Source organism: Siniperca chuatsi, linkage group LG6 (assembly GCF_020085105.1).
Source record: "Siniperca chuatsi isolate FFG_IHB_CAS linkage group LG6, ASM2008510v1, whole genome shotgun sequence".
NCBI lineage: Eukaryota > Metazoa > Chordata > Actinopteri > Centrarchiformes > Sinipercidae > Siniperca > Siniperca chuatsi.
In genome coordinates, this window is record NC_058047.1 from 1,949,131 (window position 1) to 1,968,593 (window position 19,463).

General features: G+C 43.1%; 1 protein-coding gene across 1 annotated transcript in view; it reads right to left on the reverse strand.

The window, feature by feature from the left end:
• The window catches only part of kifap3a (kinesin-associated protein 3a), a 35,752-nt gene extending 16,321 nt beyond the window's left edge, over positions 1-19,431 (reverse strand). The window contains exons 1-11 of the mRNA XM_044200180.1: positions 19,275-19,431; positions 18,287-18,418; positions 18,018-18,163; positions 17,837-17,895; positions 17,591-17,732; positions 14,379-14,478; positions 12,662-12,786; positions 12,373-12,471; positions 10,793-10,971; positions 7,462-7,624; positions 2,242-2,342 (exon numbers count right to left, since the gene is read on the reverse strand). Coding sequence (XP_044056115.1) covers positions 2,242-2,342; positions 7,462-7,624; positions 10,793-10,971; positions 12,373-12,471; positions 12,662-12,786; positions 14,379-14,478; positions 17,591-17,732; positions 17,837-17,895; positions 18,018-18,163; positions 18,287-18,418; positions 19,275-19,315 — 1,287 coding nt within the window. The 5' untranslated portion in view covers positions 19,316-19,431. The remainder of the gene's footprint in view (positions 1-2,241; positions 2,343-7,461; positions 7,625-10,792; positions 10,972-12,372; positions 12,472-12,661; positions 12,787-14,378; positions 14,479-17,590; positions 17,733-17,836; positions 17,896-18,017; positions 18,164-18,286; positions 18,419-19,274) is intronic.
• Positions 19,432-19,463: the final 32 nt, after the last annotated feature.

A 19,463-nucleotide genomic window follows, 5' to 3' on the forward strand; every position in this document is an offset into this window, starting at 1 on the left:
GCTGGGCCGGGCCTGGGTTAGGTATCACATACCAGGGGCCCCGGACCCCAAATCAGCCCCGTCTAGACTCTCTGGCACCTGCCTCTGCTTATTTACCACAGACAGCCACCGGAGGCCCAGTCAGGGCCACAGCGCCACGCTGCAGTCCGACCAACACAGCCACCTCTGCCCCCCACCTCCACCTCCTCCTCCACCTCTGTTCCTCTCCTCCCTCACTCTTGACATCCCTGTTCTGGAAACCCCACATCCTGCACCAAATGGTGACCCCATTAAAAGCTGGAGAAGGGGAAAGGGGCAGGTCAGTCACTAGCCTGGGAAAGTGATAAAAGAGAGAGGTCTGAAAATTACAAAATAGGTGAGAGAGTATAAAAGGTGACAAATGGGGTGAAGCAATTTGTTAAGGATGTATTTTTACAAACAGGACAGATGGAGGGACATGTAGACATTACATGGGACAAAAGGGGTTTTGGTGTGGGGATTTGGACTGTGCCTTTGGGGGAAATGAGGATGGATAAAGAAACAAAATGAAAATTAACCGCTGAGACTATGTCCACACTAAGCTGGCTACATTTTAAGAACTGACGCTCATCAATCAGGTTGTTCTCTCCGTTCACACTCCAACACCTAAACAACGGGGAAACGGTTAAATGTCTTCTTCTTAGTCGAAAAAAACCAGTTCATCACAGCAAACATCTGGTAGCAGTGGGACAGACAGTCTCAGCCGGTTAAACCTGTATTCTGCACCTTTTGTGCTTCATCGTCACTTATACTTTAGTACAGACAAACTCCCAATCTAGTTTTTCTGTTGTCATGACACTGAACAAGCAGAAAATGATCAATCAGATGTCAATCAAATCACTGTCTCATGATCACCTCACTGATAAAATCAATATTAATACAGGTTAATGACAACACCTGTATTGTGTGATCTGCTACATTGGAATTTAAAACGAGCGATTACAGGCAGGGCTGTTTCCAGGCCAGGAGTCCCAAAAAAATCACATAATTTCAACATTTATTTTTTCTTTTCAATTATATCTTCTGCAAATTTTCTCTCTCTACATTATGGTCTGGTGCCAGGTACTGTATAAAATTCTGGTGGAGAATACTGAATCCTTTTTATTTAAATTGATTCATATATTTTTCCTAAAAACAGTCCAATTTAGTCCGTAATGATCCAGATCAGTCTTAAATTTGTTTTAAAAATATGTGTATAATTGTAGCATGCAAGTCCTCCTCATGTGACTGTAAATCCCCAAAGTCCCACAAATATTACTGAGGACACGACCTTGGTGTTCTCAATAGTAGCTACAGCCCCAATCACAGAGCGGCAGCAGAAAGTTGCCTTCTTAATTTTACTGTCCCACAGCCTCTGACCTCGACAGAGCAGGCATATGTCATAGTTTTCCAAAAGCTTTGTTTTTCTCGTCGACACTAAAACAGAAAAATCATGTTTCGGTTATGTGAAATGAAGGCTCCGTGTGGACAAAAGGCCAAGACAGAAAGAAAAAGATGCAACTTCACATTAAGCTTAGTGTGAACTTACTCTGAGCAAGAGATGGATGGACGACGTTAGAGAAATGGAGGTAGAAGTAAGAGAAGAGAGTGAGCGGGCCTCGGGGCGGGGTCGGAGGTCACATCCTGGTCATGCTGCTAGCCAGCATCCTTTCTACCACGGGGACCCTGGGGTTCAGATCTGCTGCTGACGTGACCTTCTGAACAAACAGCCGGCTCTCCCGGCCACATCTGGCCGGCATTTACACCCAATCTCAACAAACAAACACAACGCACATTTAGCTAATCGCTGCTGATGAGAGGAGCGACTGACCGGGTCAACTCAATCAGGAGGGACTGTAACAAAATGTTATGATCGAAAGTTGAAAGAAATCAGTCTGAGGTTTCGTTTCAGTTTGGACAAACAATTCTGTTTCTGTGCTGATGTCTCAATTTAGTAATGGCAATTAAGAGGCTAATATGTGAAGAAGACACAGAAAAGGATGCAATGGCGTAAGAATCTTTTCATGGACTCAGTGGAACGAGAAGAAGAAGGGAAAAAACAGAGCTGTCATCACAGCGAGAGCGAAGACTGAGCAGCAGTCCTCTGGTGGTTTTCGGTTCCAGATGTGGCGTGCGTCCCTCCCTCTCGCTCTGCTTCTCATGCATTAATTCCCGGGTGCCGTTAGCAGCCGATGCTAATGTGTCTGTCTTGGTCTGCTGGCGGTGTACATTAGCCAGTCTTACCTGCGGTATGCAGTCTGTGTCGGCAAACATGGACTTGAATCTGTCGTCCATGCTGATGTGGTACAGAATGCACATGCTGAGCTGCCTCTGGTCCTCATCAGCTGCAACATAAACACAGGAGGAGGAGGAAAGTCAACGGATGAATGACTGGTTGTGCCGTAACGCTCTGCGGGATGCCAATGACCACATCTAGGAGAGCTGTGTGTTTTTTGAAAATATTAATGGGCTGAATGGCCTTTTTAACAGCGATTCCTGTTGGAGGTCAAAAAGCATTCAGTGCAGAATCAGAACCAGTCGACTGCAGTTTCTCAGTTTGTCGTCTCTCACAGGCAGCTAACCAGAGTTAAAACAATATTTAAAGGATAAATGTGGAACTGCAGCAGGCTACTGGCTGAGAAAGGCAAGCTTTACAGGCTCCTTAAAGGCACAGTTATCCCAAATCACAAATGTTTATTTGTCCAGGTGTTGAGATATCCAGATTTCTGCCAAAACAATGCAAGTGAATGGAAATAAATACAAATACTCAGTAGAGCACTAAATGTGGATTAATCTGCAGCTGAAAACAGTCTCCAACAAATGCACTGTTTCCTTCTGTTTCAGTAACGTTTGCTAAAAACTACAGTGACCAGCTGTTTTGGGAATTTATTGAACCATTTTTAATAATGAAACTTTATATTTGTGAGGTGTTTTTAAAGATTTACGTCTTCAGTAGGAGCCAATGGGCTCGGAGCTGAGAGCCACAGACAGGGTGGGGAAGTCAGAAAGTATTGAAAGACGGACTAACGCATCGTTGGTTTGGCTCTGCACATAGGATTTGTTGCCAATAAGAAACATATAGAATAATGCCACCGTTATCATTTAAAGAACTTCCCTTCTCCGTCCTGAAACAGTGACCCAGTTAGTCGTTAGGATAAACCACAGACCTCACTGTGAACAGAGGGACTATTTCTTCGGTAGAAAGCAGTTCCACTGAAAACTGTAGACAGTGAGGTCTGTGGATTATCCAGAGTAACCGGGACACTGTTTGTGGAAAAACACATTCATGTTAAATTTTTTAAAGCTGCATCAACATTGTTTTTGCTACCCGGAGGCAGCAGAACAAACTGGAAACCTCATGAAGTTGTTATGGCAAAAGTGTTAGCACAGTCTAGCAGACACAGAGCAATACGATCATCCCACTGAAGTGGTGAGTCCACCTGATGAATGTAAGTCCAATATTCACTCTCCTTTTAGTTCTTACTTTGGTCTCCACCGACTCCTGAGGGAAATATCTGGCTCTTCAGCTGCTAGATGTTCCACGTTCTTCACCAGCTGCTCTCTGACTGTGTCTGTCTGCTGTTTGCTGCTGAGCAGGTAGAGTACAGCGGGTTTGATGAAAACACTGAGACCGAACCAGACAGGAAGTGTGACGTAAAACCAAAACTAGGAGCTAAAAGAGGATAAAAATCTCTCTCGAGCTGAGGGAGAATAGAGTCTGCTGCTAATTCTCTGTGGGTTTGTCACTATGAGCGACACCTGTTACATTACATATAGTCAATTGATCCGTTGTTAACATTAAAATATTGATACTTGCAGCTTTTAATCTTGTTTTTTAATGCTGTGAGCACTACAAACTAAATTCTATTCACCTCCATTGTATTGCGTTGTAGCCAAAGATCTAAGAGACAGATATATCAAAACCTGGACAAATAAAACCAAAACTATGTGCATGGATAGATACTGATAGAGATAAGTCAGAAAGTGTGTTTCCTGAACCTTTAACATTCGTCCAGTAAAATGAGTACCTTCCCTGTGACTACAGTTTTGTGAGCTTATCAAGCCTCAGCAACAGCATGAAGGAGATAAAGACATAATGGATTGAGTGTTAGACTGTCAGTGAGCCCAGGACCTTTATGAGTTTGACCTCTGACCAGAGCTGGGGGGCTGCAGGCCTGGAGGAGGAGCCAGCCAGATAGAATTAATAGAGTTCAGACCAGAGTTTGACCCGGGAACTTTTCATTAAGAGAAGTGTTAAGAGAGAGGCTCTTCGCTGGACCAGAACCACTGACAGACCTCCTGTAATGCCCACCAGCCTCCAAAGCCCCAACCAGGTCCAGTTAAAACTGGTCCCAGCCGTGTTCGGTCACTGGCCGTACAGGGAGCCTTATCGCTGAGTATTAGATCCAGATGTGCTCAGTGAACCCCTGGAATCACAGGAGGGAGAGAGGGCCGAGGAGAGACGGCTTCTAGCTTTAATTGGGAAAACAGGAGGAAGCATCAATTTTACTGCCTTTAATAAGTTAAAGCTACGCTGCTCGCTGCTCCGGCCCTTCCAGCACAGCCAGCGATTGGCCAGAACATGTGCTTCTCATTAGCGAACCTTTACCTCAACCAATACCTTAAAATGCACATGAAAACAACCAAGCACACACACGCACACACACACACAGGCAATAAGCTCCTCCAGACCTGGCGAACTCCCTCACTTTGCTGGTAGGAACATGGAGGATCCTTTATGGGCGAAGAGAGAGATCCCATTAAATGTTCAAAACACTGGTTGGGTTGGGGCAAGAGGGAGGGAAAAAAAAGGTGAGGGGGAGCTGTTAAGAATTAACTAGACTGTTCATGGGCAGTTAGTGGGAGAGCTAAACTCCAATTACACCCCAGCCTGATTTAAAACCGCCTAACCTTCGTAAAATGACACCCGCACACATTAAGAGCCGTCTGGGCTCGGTTTGCGGACAGCTCCGCTCCATTGTTATTGCATTTTCTGGATAAATAAGCAAGCTGGGTTTGGTCTTCAGAGACATCACACACACCACATAACAGGGTCACATGCTCTGAAAAGGAGGTCCCCACCCCCACTCAAGTCTCCTAATTTAATAAGGCTGCACCTAATGATTGTGTTTCATTATTAATTCATCTGTGGATGTATTTATTTCTTTTAAACAAATCCTCACATTTGAGAAGCTGAAACCAAAGAATGTTTGGTATTTTTAAAAATCAAAATTGTTGTTGATAGATTTTCTGTCCTTCGACTAATCGAATAACTAATTGTTTCAACTCTAGCTGATATAAACAGTCATCTACTAATCCGTCAATCCTTTTGAATTAATTAATTCATTTTTTTAGTCTATAATAGTTCAACTAAATTGTTTAGTCTATAATAGTGAAACCCGACTCGGGTCCCAGGAACCGATAAGGTCCCAAGATGATTTAAGAGAGAAAGAAATATTTCTGTCATGTTTGTTGTTCTTTTCTCAGATTTTTGCTTTTTTTCTTGTGAAACACTTGAACTGCTCTCAACTCTCATCAAAAGGACCAGAATGACTCCAAAACGAACATGGACACAGACAGTGGACCTGGTTCTGGTTTTACTACACTGGGAGTATTTAGGACACAAACACGAACATGTCCATGTGCAAACGGTGCTTACGGTCCATGAGTCCATGGTGTCATAAATGTTGGGCTTTAAGGCCCTGATATACTCTGAGATTGAGTTTTGTTAATACACTTTATTGGGTGTCATCATAGGTGGATGTGTGGGGGCGACGCAAGGACTTCAGCAAGAAGTCTGCATGGACTTTCATGGACATGGGCAGATGACGAGATTTCCATCACGCAGACCCTCTGGGCTATGTGGACGCAGAAAAAGTATAATTTGAGTTTAAGGCCGTAACCTGCGACGGGTTAAAGAGGTTGGGAACATCACAGTTTCCCAGAGTGACGTCTTCAAATGTCTTGTCTGACCAACAGTCAAAACCCAAACATATAAAAACAGAGAAAAGCAGCAAATGCTCACATTGAAACCAGACAATGTTTTTGGTATTTGTGCTTGATAAATGATTCTCAAAATTGATTCTGAAAGTTCTGTTGATCAACTAACTGACAAAATGTTTCTGCACTAGCCGTAAAATATTGTTATTTCCATGTGCCATATGTCTCTATTTACTGTCTTACCTATTTAACCGATGTTTAGACTCATGAAATAAATGTTTTGGGACTATTTAGTAGTTTTTTAGGTTTAGGTAGTTTTTTTTAGTTTTTAGTTTCTTAGGGTCTTTGGTTAGTCTTGGGTGTTTGGTTGCTTCTAAATGTCACTGTATTATACATGCACTCTGCTGAGAGTCTGGGCCCCTGTTCTCAAGCTTCAGAAAGCTCATCAGGGTGTCCCATTTCACATATCCCCATTATGTCTTAAGTGATTGTACTTTTAACCGTTTGTGAAATGAAAAAATGACGACACAGCTGACAAGGAGGAATCTTCTACTTTCTGCTGAGTTCAGGCAGTGGTGGGATGCATCAAGTGGGAGGCGATGATGACAAGTGGAGGCTCCCTCTCCACTTTCATCTTATAATCAGGGGCCATGACCTCGGGTCAGGTCTGGATGGAGAGAGTGGAGGCTGACAGACCCGCCCCCTCGCAGCCTTCTCTCTTTAGAGATAAGACGAGAGTCCTCACGCAGAGTGTGTCAGTTGAAAAGAGGACCGTCGGCAGCGAAAGCAGATGATTAATGACACAACGGCTCACATACCGAGCGAATTACACACACGCACCAACACACAAATACAGGCAAACTCAACAGTGTCAAAACTGTGAGCAGGCGCAATATTTCAGTGTTAAGTTATATTATGTGTGTGCCTCGCTTCCTGAATGAGCAACCCCCACCCTCAACTTCCCAAAAAACAGCCCTCTCTAAATCTCTGAAGACCTCTCCGGCTTGCTCCTACAAAAACAACATTTGTGCAGAGGCTCTGGCATGTTATTCTAACAAATATATTATATTAATTATGCGCCGTTACCTGAGCCTCCCCCTGAGAGGCTTCAAAAGGTCTGTCAAAGATGCTTCTGACCGTGTCACACGACCCACGGATGAGACAACGCACCAATCGCACGCTCTGGAGCCTTCAGGAGGTCACTGCTCTAATGGTCACCAGAGGCAGCTCAAGGCCTGGGCGCTGTGTAAAAGCTGCACCTGCACATACGCCTCAGTAATAACAAATTACAGGCTCCACCGCCGGCCCGGGACGGATGAGTGTTTCTCATGACATGTGCCTGTTTCTGTCAGTGAAAACCTGAATCTGATACAGAGGCAAATACATACAGGACAACCACAGTCATAAACACACAGATACACACACAATGAACCAGTATAAACACATCCACAGGAACAAACAAAAGAAACACAAACAGTCAGGAACACTAACACGCAATCATTGGTAAGCAGTCAAATTGATTACCGAGCAGGGAGGAGAGTTTGGGAACGAGTCCTGCCTGGACCATCTGGCTGCGCAGCGCCGTGTCGAAGGAGAGGTTGAGCAGGAGGCGTAAGGTGGTGCTCAGGAGCTCCTCGTGCTCGCAGGGCACCAGCCGAGCCAGCTTCTCCACGGCAAATGTTTCAGCCTGCAGACAACGGGCACAACAAGTGAAACTAAAACTTCCAGGTTCTGCTCCAGAAGTAGCACACTGACGTCTGTGATAATGTAAATTACAACAAATCCAGTTTATAACATAACTTTACACAACAGTATGCTATGTGGTCCACTACATTTGTCTAGACAGGAGTCGTACATTTTTCACAAAACAATGTAATATTGTTGTTCATTTAGTATTTCTGTTTTTTCTGAGTGTTGAGGTATGAGAACAGACAGTATCGAAAGATGTAGATGTTTCTTAGACAGCAGAGGTTTCAGCTAAAACGTTCGCAAGAGGACATCTGAAGAGAGCGTGGGTGGATACTGTGGATAAGGGAGAAGCAGTTACGATAATAATAAATACAACACACACGCTGCCATGCTGGAAAGATTTCACGGCAGCTGTCGTGTTTTGTATGCCGCTGTTTCACTTTGTTTAAATCCTGAAGGTTTCAGTTTTTAATATCAAGTGCTGCAGTAGATACTAATTTCTCTTAATGTAACTCCAGGAACACTAGCTTCACACTGACCAGCTACAATGTTAAAATGCTGCTTACGCATTAATGCATCATTAATAATAATCCGATAATGCTATATATACTACTCTGAAAGAAATAATGAATACTCTTGATACTTTAAGTACATTTTGCTGATTATACTTGTGTACTTTTACTTAAGGAAAATTATTATATTGTGGCATTATATTGTTACTTAAGTGAAGGATCTGAATACTACTGTGATGTAAATATATTTTATATTTCATGGCAGAAAAATTACATTTGACTTTATTTTCTGCTGGAACATGCAGAAAATCAGCATGACATTATTATACAAAATGTAATTACATTACATTATCTGTCAGTTTTACAGCCCTGTATTTAAATACAGGAATTATGTCATGACTATATGAAAAATTATGAATTATAACACTGAATTGTCTCTGAGATAACATTTAGTGAACATCGGCATAGAACACTGAAATCTTGCCTTTCCCTTTTCCTTTTAAGGCTGGTGTCCAGCTTGGAGAAGGTTCACATGACCTACAGGCAGGTGGAGGTGTTGAGCTGATGACACCAAACACAACTCAGAGACAAACTCGTGACTGCTGACTCTTCAGGGATCGCCGCTGTGTGAAACTGTGTTTCGACTCCACCCGCAGGCTGTCACTGTGGCCGTCAGTGTGACACAGCAACGCCAGTCAGTCCGGCGTGCTTGTCAACATGTCTGCTCCCCTCTCCTGTGGTCCCCCACAGCCAGATATCATGGTGATGCAACCTGCTCCCAGTTAAAACGCACTCACTGCTACTGTGTGCAAAACCAGCTCCAGTCGCACCATCGCAAACCAGACCTCGAGCAGCATAATCAACTGCAGCCTGTGTCAATTACCACTGACATTCCCCTTCCATTAGCGACAGCAGCAGGAAAAAAAACCTTATCAGACTGTGCTGAAGTCTTATCTGATCAGGAGAAAGTCACAGCATGTTTGCTGAGTAAATAAAACCTGATGACATACAGTACTGTATCATTAAGTGTTCAGTCTTTTTTTGAATCAATTAAACATCCAAGTCCTTAAATGGAAACCCTTTCCCTTGTGTAAACTGATATACTCAACTGAGTCCAAGTGTTGAAACCACTATTTTCCTGCTGGACACATGCTTGAGTGGGTCTAAACCCCCTGAAGGGTTCTTTAATCTGAATCAAAGATACACTGAAGGGGAAACAAGGAGATAAAACCAGTTCCTAACAGGGTCTGGCTTTGATAAAGACCCACAAACTGAGTGAGATTGGAACCAGGTGGGGCTGGATTCAGGAAAGTCGGAGCGGTGAGGTTCCTGTACGAGCGCTGTGGGACACGTGCATTTATTAAATTGAAATTTGATAAGCGTGGTTTCAACTGGCATTTCTACAAGGTAACAGCTATTTGTCAAAAAGACCGTGGCAGTGTTTTACAGAACAAATAAAGAATGATTGTTTCCTCTAAATTTGACTAATTGAGTTTAAATGTCACAAAACGATGTTGTTAAAGAACACATTAATTAGAGAAGTAAAGAAGGTCTAATTAGGTGATTGATTCTATTGGTAGAAACAATGATTTAAAAAAAAACCTCACAAAACAACGCACAGACGCCGGATTTCAAACAATGAACAGGTGAGGCTGAGCTGCTCCAACAAGCAGTCGATTAATTAAAGCAAGTTAAATCCAAAATGTGTTCCAATCCGAGTAGTTTTACTTATAACTTCATTGCAGGATTATTTTCTTATTTTGCTTAACAAATCCATGATTAATGTTATGTTGTGTCATAACACTGAATTAGAGGAACATGAGCAGAATCTCTGCGGGTCAGAACTGTGTAATAATTTAGCACAGAGTCCACAACAACCCTGAATCGTTTGTAAAGAGAAAAAAATAATCATTTTCATGTAAACAAATATTGAAAAGCAAAAAAAGAGACCCTGCATGGCCAAAAGTATGTGGACACCCCAACATTCCACCCTCATTTTATAGCTGAACATGTGACTGCGATGGGCATTAATGTGCTGCTCTAACAGCCTCCACTCTTTCTGTCAGATGTTGAACCTGCTGCAGGGATTTGCTCCCATTCAGACACAAGAGCATCAGCGAGGTCCGACCCTGATGTTGGGTGATAAGACCTGGCTCTCAGTCACCGTTCTAGTTCCACCCAAAAGGTGTTGGATGGGGGTCGAGGTTAAAAGTTATATCCACCCGTGGGGGAGATCGGGGCCAAATCATTCCTGCCGGCGGCCAAAAGCCCTAATGGTTTATTTTCAAAACCTTCCTCCATTGTTGTTGTGTTTGTTCAGAGCCTGCTGACCTGACTTCACATCCTGATATACCGTCGGCATCGTTCGTGAGCTTAATTGCATCCTGCCGACGTGTTGCATTAATTTGTGGAGGACATGCAGCACTAGTGCTCTGAGGGAAGCCATCATGCACATGCGAACACACTGTTAGAAGCAGGAATATATCGGAGTTAAGATGCAACGAAAAGGAGGGGAGGAAAGAGAAGTCAAAGGAGTGCTTTTAGTGAAAAATAAATAGTAGGTATATATCTTTATAATGTCTACAGATTATCTAGAATATATCAACCTCCCATAACGCTTCCTCTCCCTTTTACTCCTTCCCTCCCTCTCTCACCATGTCATTCTTGTTCTCCAGGAAGATGGAGAGCTTCTTGAGGAAGGACACCACCACCAGCAGCAGCTCCTCGTCTTCCCGGTCCAGGATCTTCACCAGCATGTGGACGATGTTTTTGTTCCTCATCTTCAGCTCTGTGCGGGTGTCTTCAGCCAGGTTCAGCAGCAGACACAGAGCAACTACAGGGTGGAATACGTTAAGAGACAACAGGATCATCCTGGGAACCAGAAATGATTGTTTCTTGTACAGTCATTTAGCTGTGACTCACTTATATTCACTCGCTGGTGTTTTTGCTTTTTTGTTTAACGCAGCAAATCCTCACATTGGAGAAGCTGGAAACAAATACGCTTCTACTGCATGACAATAAATTACGAAAATCTGAAAATTGTTGTTGATGAACTTCAACTTTTCACGTCAGCATTTCTGTTACAATCCCGCCTGTGCTTAACTGTTTAAAGCCCAGTGTGTAACATTTAGGAGGAGCTATTGGCAGAAATGGAATATAATATTTACAAGTATGTTTTCATTCGTGTATAATCACCTGAAAATAAGAATCGTTCATTACCTTAGAATCAGCCCTTTACATCTACAGAGGGAGCGGGTCCCCTTCCACAGAGGCCGCCATGTTGCACCGCCATGTTTCTACAGTAGCCCGGAACGGACAAACCAAACACTGGCTCTAGATAGGGCCGCGCGCGTTTTCGTATTTTTCGCGGCCACCGTAGTTTCTCCTACACTCTTGGAAGGAGAGGGTGCGGCGAGCGGTGTTCAAATGGCTGCAAACTGCAATTTCACCACTAGATGCCACTAAATCCTCCACACTGGACCTTTAATTGGGAGGCACTTTGTAAGTTTTGTTTTGAAAAGTGCTGTATAACTAAATATTTTCTTACATACATAGTCAGAAAAGCTACTTACCACACTGTACGACATCACATTACTGTATATTCTTCATTGCAGCTATATGATGCTTACTTTGAGTTACATGTTGACATCAGTGACACCGAAGTTAAACACACATATTCTAGATGCCTTGCACATACCTTTGTTCAAACTATCTGATAACTCTAAATAAAGTTTGCCATTGCCCAACTAGCTGGACAGAGGAGCTGGAGAGCTTAAACAAACAGACCTGGAGTCAGTGAGTAGACTGGTGTTTACTCATAGCACCTTATTCAACAGCAGTCTGAGAGCACGCCAAATTCAATTAAATCTGGAGTACACTGCCAGCATAGTCTCAGAAACTGACTACACTGACCCTCACAACTTGATTCAGCTGATTCTCTGCAGGTTTATCACTACGAGCCACCCCTTTCACATTGTTTTCATATTGTAATTTGAATTTGTTATTATAAAAATATTGATTATAGCCACTTTAAAGTCAATTCTCAATAAACACCGGCATTTATATACATTCAAAAGTGAATTACACGATTCAGAGATGCGAGCTGCCCCAGCAAAAATGGAGCCAGCACGAAAGGATGGTGGAGCGGATTATCTCCAGGAGCTGCAACAGCTGGAACGTGATGCAGCCACGCCTGGTGGACATTGCAGGTAAGATGAGTTTGACAGTACAGTACCTCTGAGAAGCTGCTCCTGCTTGGTCAGAAGGCTCTGGTACTTTCTGGAGGACTTCTCATGTTCTTTCTTCAGACTCTGGTTCTCAGAGAATTCTTCATGTGAAATCAGTCAAGGAACTCAAATGTACACAAAAAACCTCTTATCCTGTACCACGGAAACTGTCGCCAAGCCCTGTCTGAGTTACATACAAAAAACATACTTTCCATACAAACATCATCTATTTTATATAGTAAAAGCTGGATTTTAGATCAAACATTTTTCAGTTGGATAGCTCTTAGAAAAGGATATAGGCCTTCTTTTTCTTCTGTAGTTCGTCTTGCCAGAGGTCACACCTCTTCAGCTCATGCTCAATGATGTTCATACACAGGGCCCCAATCTTGAAATGTGTGACCAGGCCATGGAACTGGGAGAAACTAGAGGAGAAAATAAAGAGTTAGTGAGAAAAAGACCATTTATCCAAAAATGTATTCAAAAACTGAAAATCCACTTTTTTTGGGTATGGGATTCCAGCTGGGAGCTGTCATTGAAATGACCCAATCCGTCACCCGTGAAGTAGTTTACAAAGTAAACTGTCAAAATCAAAACACATTCAGTCAAACAGCATGTCCTGGTCTGACTTATAATCAGTCCAACTTAAACTGTTTCACAATCCAAATAGCATAACATGGAGATGGACACGAGCCAAGAGTGACGATCAGTTTTCAGACGTACACGTCCGCTCGCAGCCTGAATCAGCTCTGACAGACGTTTATGTATTATTCTAGTGAGGGCTAATTTTAGTGTTTCCTAACCCCCAGATGGAGAGTGAAACTTCAGTACTAGGTACGCTGCCAAAGGTGGAGGACTACTGTAAGAAAGGGGGAGAGCAGTGAAAAGAGAAGAGAGCAGAGGCAACTGACCGTAAGGGTCAGTGCTGTTAAAAGTGAAATTTAGAAATACTGCACACAAGGAGGCAACCATGTGGCTGGCAAAATGTTCTGACTGCCCTAATCTGGTAAACTGGGTTTGTGCTTCAAATACATAAGATGACACTGGGTCTGTTTTTCCTGGTTGGGGCTCCTTAGTTCCAATGAAAGGAAAACGTAATACTTCAGTGTACAACGAAATGTTAGACAACAGCGTTCGTCCAACTTTGTGTCAACAGTTTGTGTTTGTCCCCGTACGCAAAGCAGCTCCACAAAGAAATAGTTTTCCCAGTTTGGTGTGGAAGAACTTGACTGGTCTGCACAGACCCCCGACCTCAACCCCATCCAGCACCTTTGGGATGAAGTGGAAGTCAGACTGCGAGAGATTAATGCCCGTGGATTTGGAATGACAAGTTCAACTATCCCATATGGATGTTATGTTCAGCTGTCCACATACTTTTAGCCATGTAGTGAGATTACATGAAAACATAACTAGATATATACTTTGTTCTTCCTCTTTAAGAGGGCATCCATGGGTTGGTCTCACTGTGGAATGAAGTACTCCAATTGCCCCACTCTGACTGACCTAATATATATCAGTTTAGTCATCATAACAAATTAAAGGCACGGATGTAGTCCAAACACAGACCGTGGACACAGCCCACGGGTCTGCTTATACTACACTGGATGTCTGCATACACGGATGTGTTCACACATGTTTGTCGGTGCGCATGGTCCTAGCAGGCACGTGCAGGTGACAAAATTTACATCATGCAGACAATTGCGGCCATGCAGGAGTGGAAACTGTAAATAAATAAATCTTATAACTTCACTTTAATCTGGAATCCTCAAAATCCACAGCCACATCGCATTCGGTACCAACAAAACAAATATTGGAATAGCAGACTATGATGTCGTGCTACAAAAGCAAGATCTTTGTACGCAAAGAAAAACTAGAGTCAGAGATCAAAGCTATAAAGAAACAAAAGCAAGGGCTCCAAAAAACAGCTGATTTAAAACCATATGACAGTGAAACGTTGGAACGAAGAGACAAAATCAGATGCAGATAGCACGTCTGACTTCAGGTGCTGCTGGTTTACCTGGAGAAGCAGAAGAAGACATAGGTGATGGTTGTTGCCAGGTCCACGCTCTGCTTCCAGTCCTCCCTCAAAACTCTGGCCAGGGCTCCAAGGGCCGTCTCTGACCACAGACATTCAAACACAAATCAATGAGGACACACAAAATGGACATACAAACACACAGACACACACACACACACACACAAAGGCAGATATAGAAAAAAGGTCAGACAAAAGGAGGCTACAGCTGAGAAAGAAAACAGCAAAGCGTCTGAGTGTGGAATTCAAGAGTCAGGCTGAGCAGAGAGCAGTGCAGCTGGACGTTAATTTAAAGAAGCGTGGGGGAATGCGATGAGGTTGGAGGCTCCTGGGGATTTTGAGCTATGGGTGCTTCTCAACATAAAGACGTGCGTCCCGGAGTTCGTCTCCTGTTTCCACGCTGACCCCAGGCCTCTCGGTTCACACGAACGCTCGGCTCTTATCAACATCGGACCGGTTGATGCGGTGCGGCAGACAGAGTGAGCCGACGACGCATTATGACAGATACAAATGAAGCCGTGCCATCGCGCCACGGCCGCAGAGGATGAAGGCTCCGTGCTGTTGTGGAAGAAACAGCCCGGTTGTCACGGAAGGGAGCAGAACTGAAGCTGAGCTGTGTTTTCTTTAAAAGGAGAGCAGAGCGGACGAGCCGATAAGTCAACGGATTCTACGCTCAAGCGGTATTCTGATCAGTCCTATCGAAGAAAATCCCTTTACATCCAAATACAGTTTTAGCTTCAGATTTGGTAATATGGAGAAGATGATTGCACTTTTGAACTTTAGCGATTGCATCCAGTTTGACAGGAAAAAGATTATTTTCAGAGAATGAATTCATTCTGGATGACTGAGCATGAAAGTTCATCCTTGGCCTTTCCAGAGCTGTCAGCCACATCTCATGGTCTTCCTCTGCAGGTGGAGTTTGTGCAGTTGTCACAGAGATAGCTGTCACACCAACAGTCATTGGATGGCCAGAAAAAGATCAAGGAGGCCATTCACATGACAGGGGTTACCATCTTCTCTGCATATACGACCACCTGAGCAAACTCCATCTGCTGAGGAAGACCATGAGATGCTGTTGAAAGCTCCTCTCTCTACATGAGCTACAGTATGTGAAGGGACGGATGATGAACTGTATGTCACGCGGACTCTCTTCGTGGCCCCTCGGATGCAGAAACTATAAATTGTGCTCAACTAATCGTTTTCACTCATTACTAAGTGAATGTATTGATCAAAATCTCACGTTATCATGTGACATTTTTTTATTTAGTGCTGTCTGTTTTTTGATCCCTGAGCTTCGGTACAGACACTGAAATATACTTGTTTGCTGCCTAATGTTTGGCCGTACGGGCAGTGTTGGCAACTCTCGCGAGACAAATAAGCAACCGCAGCTTAACTGTTAATACAGTCTGTTGCAGCCTCAATAAATGAGCCTGTTTACGTGTTAAAATGAAACCACTCGGAGTTTGAAAAGCAAAAACAGATTTGCTCTTGTATTTTAGGGTGATGCTGACAGCTTGGAAAACATTATGCAGTTAAACTGACAGAATATGTGATTGATGGATTACTCACAAAGCGTGATGTAATCTGACGACATCTAGTCTGCATCGCCAGAAAATAAAAAGGCTATAACAATGCTGATTTAAATTTAAAAAAGGAAAGAATCATGTGCTCCATTAACTTCTTTTATCATCTATAAAGAAAAAGAATAAATCAGAGTAGTCAATATTATTTGGTACACCGATAATGGCTTCATTCTAAAATGAAAGACTTGTTTAAATTTAATTAGAAACAACCAACCTATAAACTACTGTATTATCGTATTGTTTAATTACAAAGGGTACATATTCCCGAGGGCAATGTCAGAAGTCATAAGAATGGTGCACTCTAAAAATAAAACTATAAACCTATGAATCTGACTCGTAACTCGGCAGTAACCGCAATAAAACCAGATCGGTTAGGCCACAACATGATTGACATGACACTGATTTTTCTCCAATGAGGGGGAGGAGGGGGCGGGATCGGCCCACGTGGGGATTTGTGGGAGAATTACACTACAGCACTGATATCATTTGTGAGGCTGTGAGCATGTCAAAAAAAAATAAAAAAATGAAGTCGCTTGTCAGATTTTCCTAACAAGCAACCATATTTTTTTAAAACAAGCCCAAAAATACGCAACTTCAAAAAAAGAAGAAGCCCAAAGTCGTCTATTATACGCTGATATGGAGACTAAGCAAACAGGGGCTTTGCCTAAATAAAAGTCTACAACTGGCTGCACTTTGATTTAATCGACATTAAATTGAATCGATTACTTGACAATTTTTGACACACTGTGCTACAGACAGGTTCTGGCTGGTCCCAATAAAGCACTGAGCCAGTAATCAGAGCGATGTAAACTTGAAATGTGGATCTGAGAACTTTTGTATTCCATTTCCAATAGTGTGGCAAGAGCTATAAAATTAAGAATATATTAAAAAACTATGAAAATAAAGTGTCTCTTAATAAAACTGCTAAAAGTAGCAACTGAATAGAAGAAAAAAAAAACACTTCAGTATTTTAAGATGGCCGTACCTAGAAAGCTTTACCGCTTTTGAACCAGCATTTGTACAATTATTTTAAAAAAGGCATATCTACATCAATATTATTATAGAGAATCAACACATTGGTGTTGGCTGTAGGCATCAGAATCAGAAATACTTTATTGATCCCTGAGGGGAAACTCTTTCGTTACAGCAGCTCACTGTCACGTCAGCACACACAGGGATAGAAGTACTAGGCAAAAAATATATAATACACTATAATACAGGTCAGAGAGATTAAGTACAAAGTGGATATAAGTATAAAATAAAAAAAGTACAAAGTGGATTTACTGGTTGATAAGAAGAAGTTTCACGGCGAAAAAAAGTACCAAAACACTCTCTACACTCGTAAAGAGCGTAGTTTAAATGATACTTACACACAAGTTACTCAAGTTTGGAAGAAAAAGGAAAGCTAAAAGTTGGAAAACGACGAGACGGAGCTACGGCGACAGGCAGCACGCACGTTGGCGCACGCGCACTTATCATGGTGTTGGTGTTCCCGCGTTTCTGCGTGAACACATGAAGAATGGAGCTAAAAGATGAAATATGTTTCCTTTGTACGAACCAACTTGCCCTGAAGCTGAATAAAGCATTTCTGTCCCTAACAGAGGACGGTACCGTTCTGTATGAGTTCCTCCAGGTTGTCCGGGTTACGAGCCAGCTGGAAGATGAGTGTGGCTCCTCTGATCTTCTCCTGGATGTCCTCATACAGCAGCTCCACATACTCGTCGATGCTGTTGATGCTCGCCTCCTCGTCCAGCTGAAAGGAAATAAAACAGCTGGGAGACGTCTTCAGCACTGTATATACACACACATAACGTACTGTATACTGTACAATACTGCGCTATATCGATAATAATATACCTCCACTCCTGCATAAGGTGTGAAGTCTCGAGGTGAGATGCGTTTCTTCTCTTGGTTGTCTGTGAAAGGCAATATTCAGCATCACAAAGAGGCCTCTCGTGACAAATGACTTCCACTTCCACTTTGAACTACAAACACGTCAGTGCTGGCTGTAAAGTAGTCACGATAAACTCTTCAGTACCATTTGAGTGTTTGCGGTTTTGCAAATAGAAGAGCAGCTGCTCCACCTGGCGGAGTTTCGACGGGTGAATCAGCCGACATTCCTCCACCACCTTCCGAGCCAAAGAGGACGTGTCTGTGTGGGTGTTCAAGCTTTTCAGGCGAATACTGAAGGGAGCGCAAACACATAAGACAAGCCACATCGTAGCAGGTAAGAGACGTTTGAGTCCTGGTTTTCAGGTGTAAGGTAATCAAACAGTACATTTTTTAGTGTCAGTGTATAATTCTCACATTTTCTGACACTCTTTGCGTTCTCCAACCATCGGGTCCCCCAGCTCTCCCAGGATAGTTGCCTCCACCTCATACTGAACGACGAGGGCTTTCTCGGTCGGGTGGACGTCGAGAGTACAGCCCTTCACTCTCCTGCGGGGCATACAGAGACAGAGCGAGCATGGTAATCCAACAGTGACTTCGCTGCTCCTAAACGCTCATTCTGCTTTGCTTCAGTTTGCCTATTCGAGATCCAGCACTTCTGTAAGCATGGATCGTAAAACGTAAACATGAATATTCCTGTCAGGATTAGGAAGCCAGGGGAATACTTCCAGGTGTAATACCAGGCACGGTCAAGGTTCAGTGAAAGTGTATAAATGTGATTCTTGGGGGTCGAGATTTAGAGCAGCTTACCCAGAATCAATGAGTGCTTTTAAAAACATCCAACATCTGTTTGTGTAAAGAAATCAAATGATATGTGAATGTATTTAACATTTCAGTACATGTACTGTTTCATTTTTAATTGTATTATAAGGATTTAGAACAGGCCAGGTAAGAAATGATGTTAACTTTCAGTGCTTTTATACTGCGTATAGCAGTTTGTTGTGTTTTTTGTCATTTTCAGTGTTTCCCCTTGACTGTGCTGCTGTTTTCTGACCGGTCACACCAGCAGCTCCAGTGTGTCTGTGTATTTTAAGACTGCCTCCACTCCTATCAGCAGGACACTGAGGTCTGACTGACCGCTAATCCTTCTCATTAGTTCCCAAATCCTTCAAATCGATGGTGGCTGTTGCTTTTTTTTTTTTTTTTTTTTTTTCAACCCTCAAAATGATGCAACTCTTAACGTATTGATCTACCTTTCACACCCTGAACGGACGTGTCGGTTAGCGGCCGTTAGGCTGCCGTTAGGCTGGTCACACTGTCACGACTCAGCTGAGCAGCAGGTGGCTTCACACACACACACACACACACACACACACACACACGGAAACACGCCAGCAGCTGTTACCTTTTCAGATAGCGCGGATCTGCTGCTTGCAAAGTGTCCATCTTCGATGAGAAATCCCGGGAGATGCTCTTCCTCCCAGGCGCGTCCAGCTGATGCTGATGCAGGCCGGCCGGATGTTGTGCATCTCTTCAGCTTGTTGCCAGGGCGGCGGCACAGTTCCCAGCATGCACCGGAGAGCAAGTTAGCTCT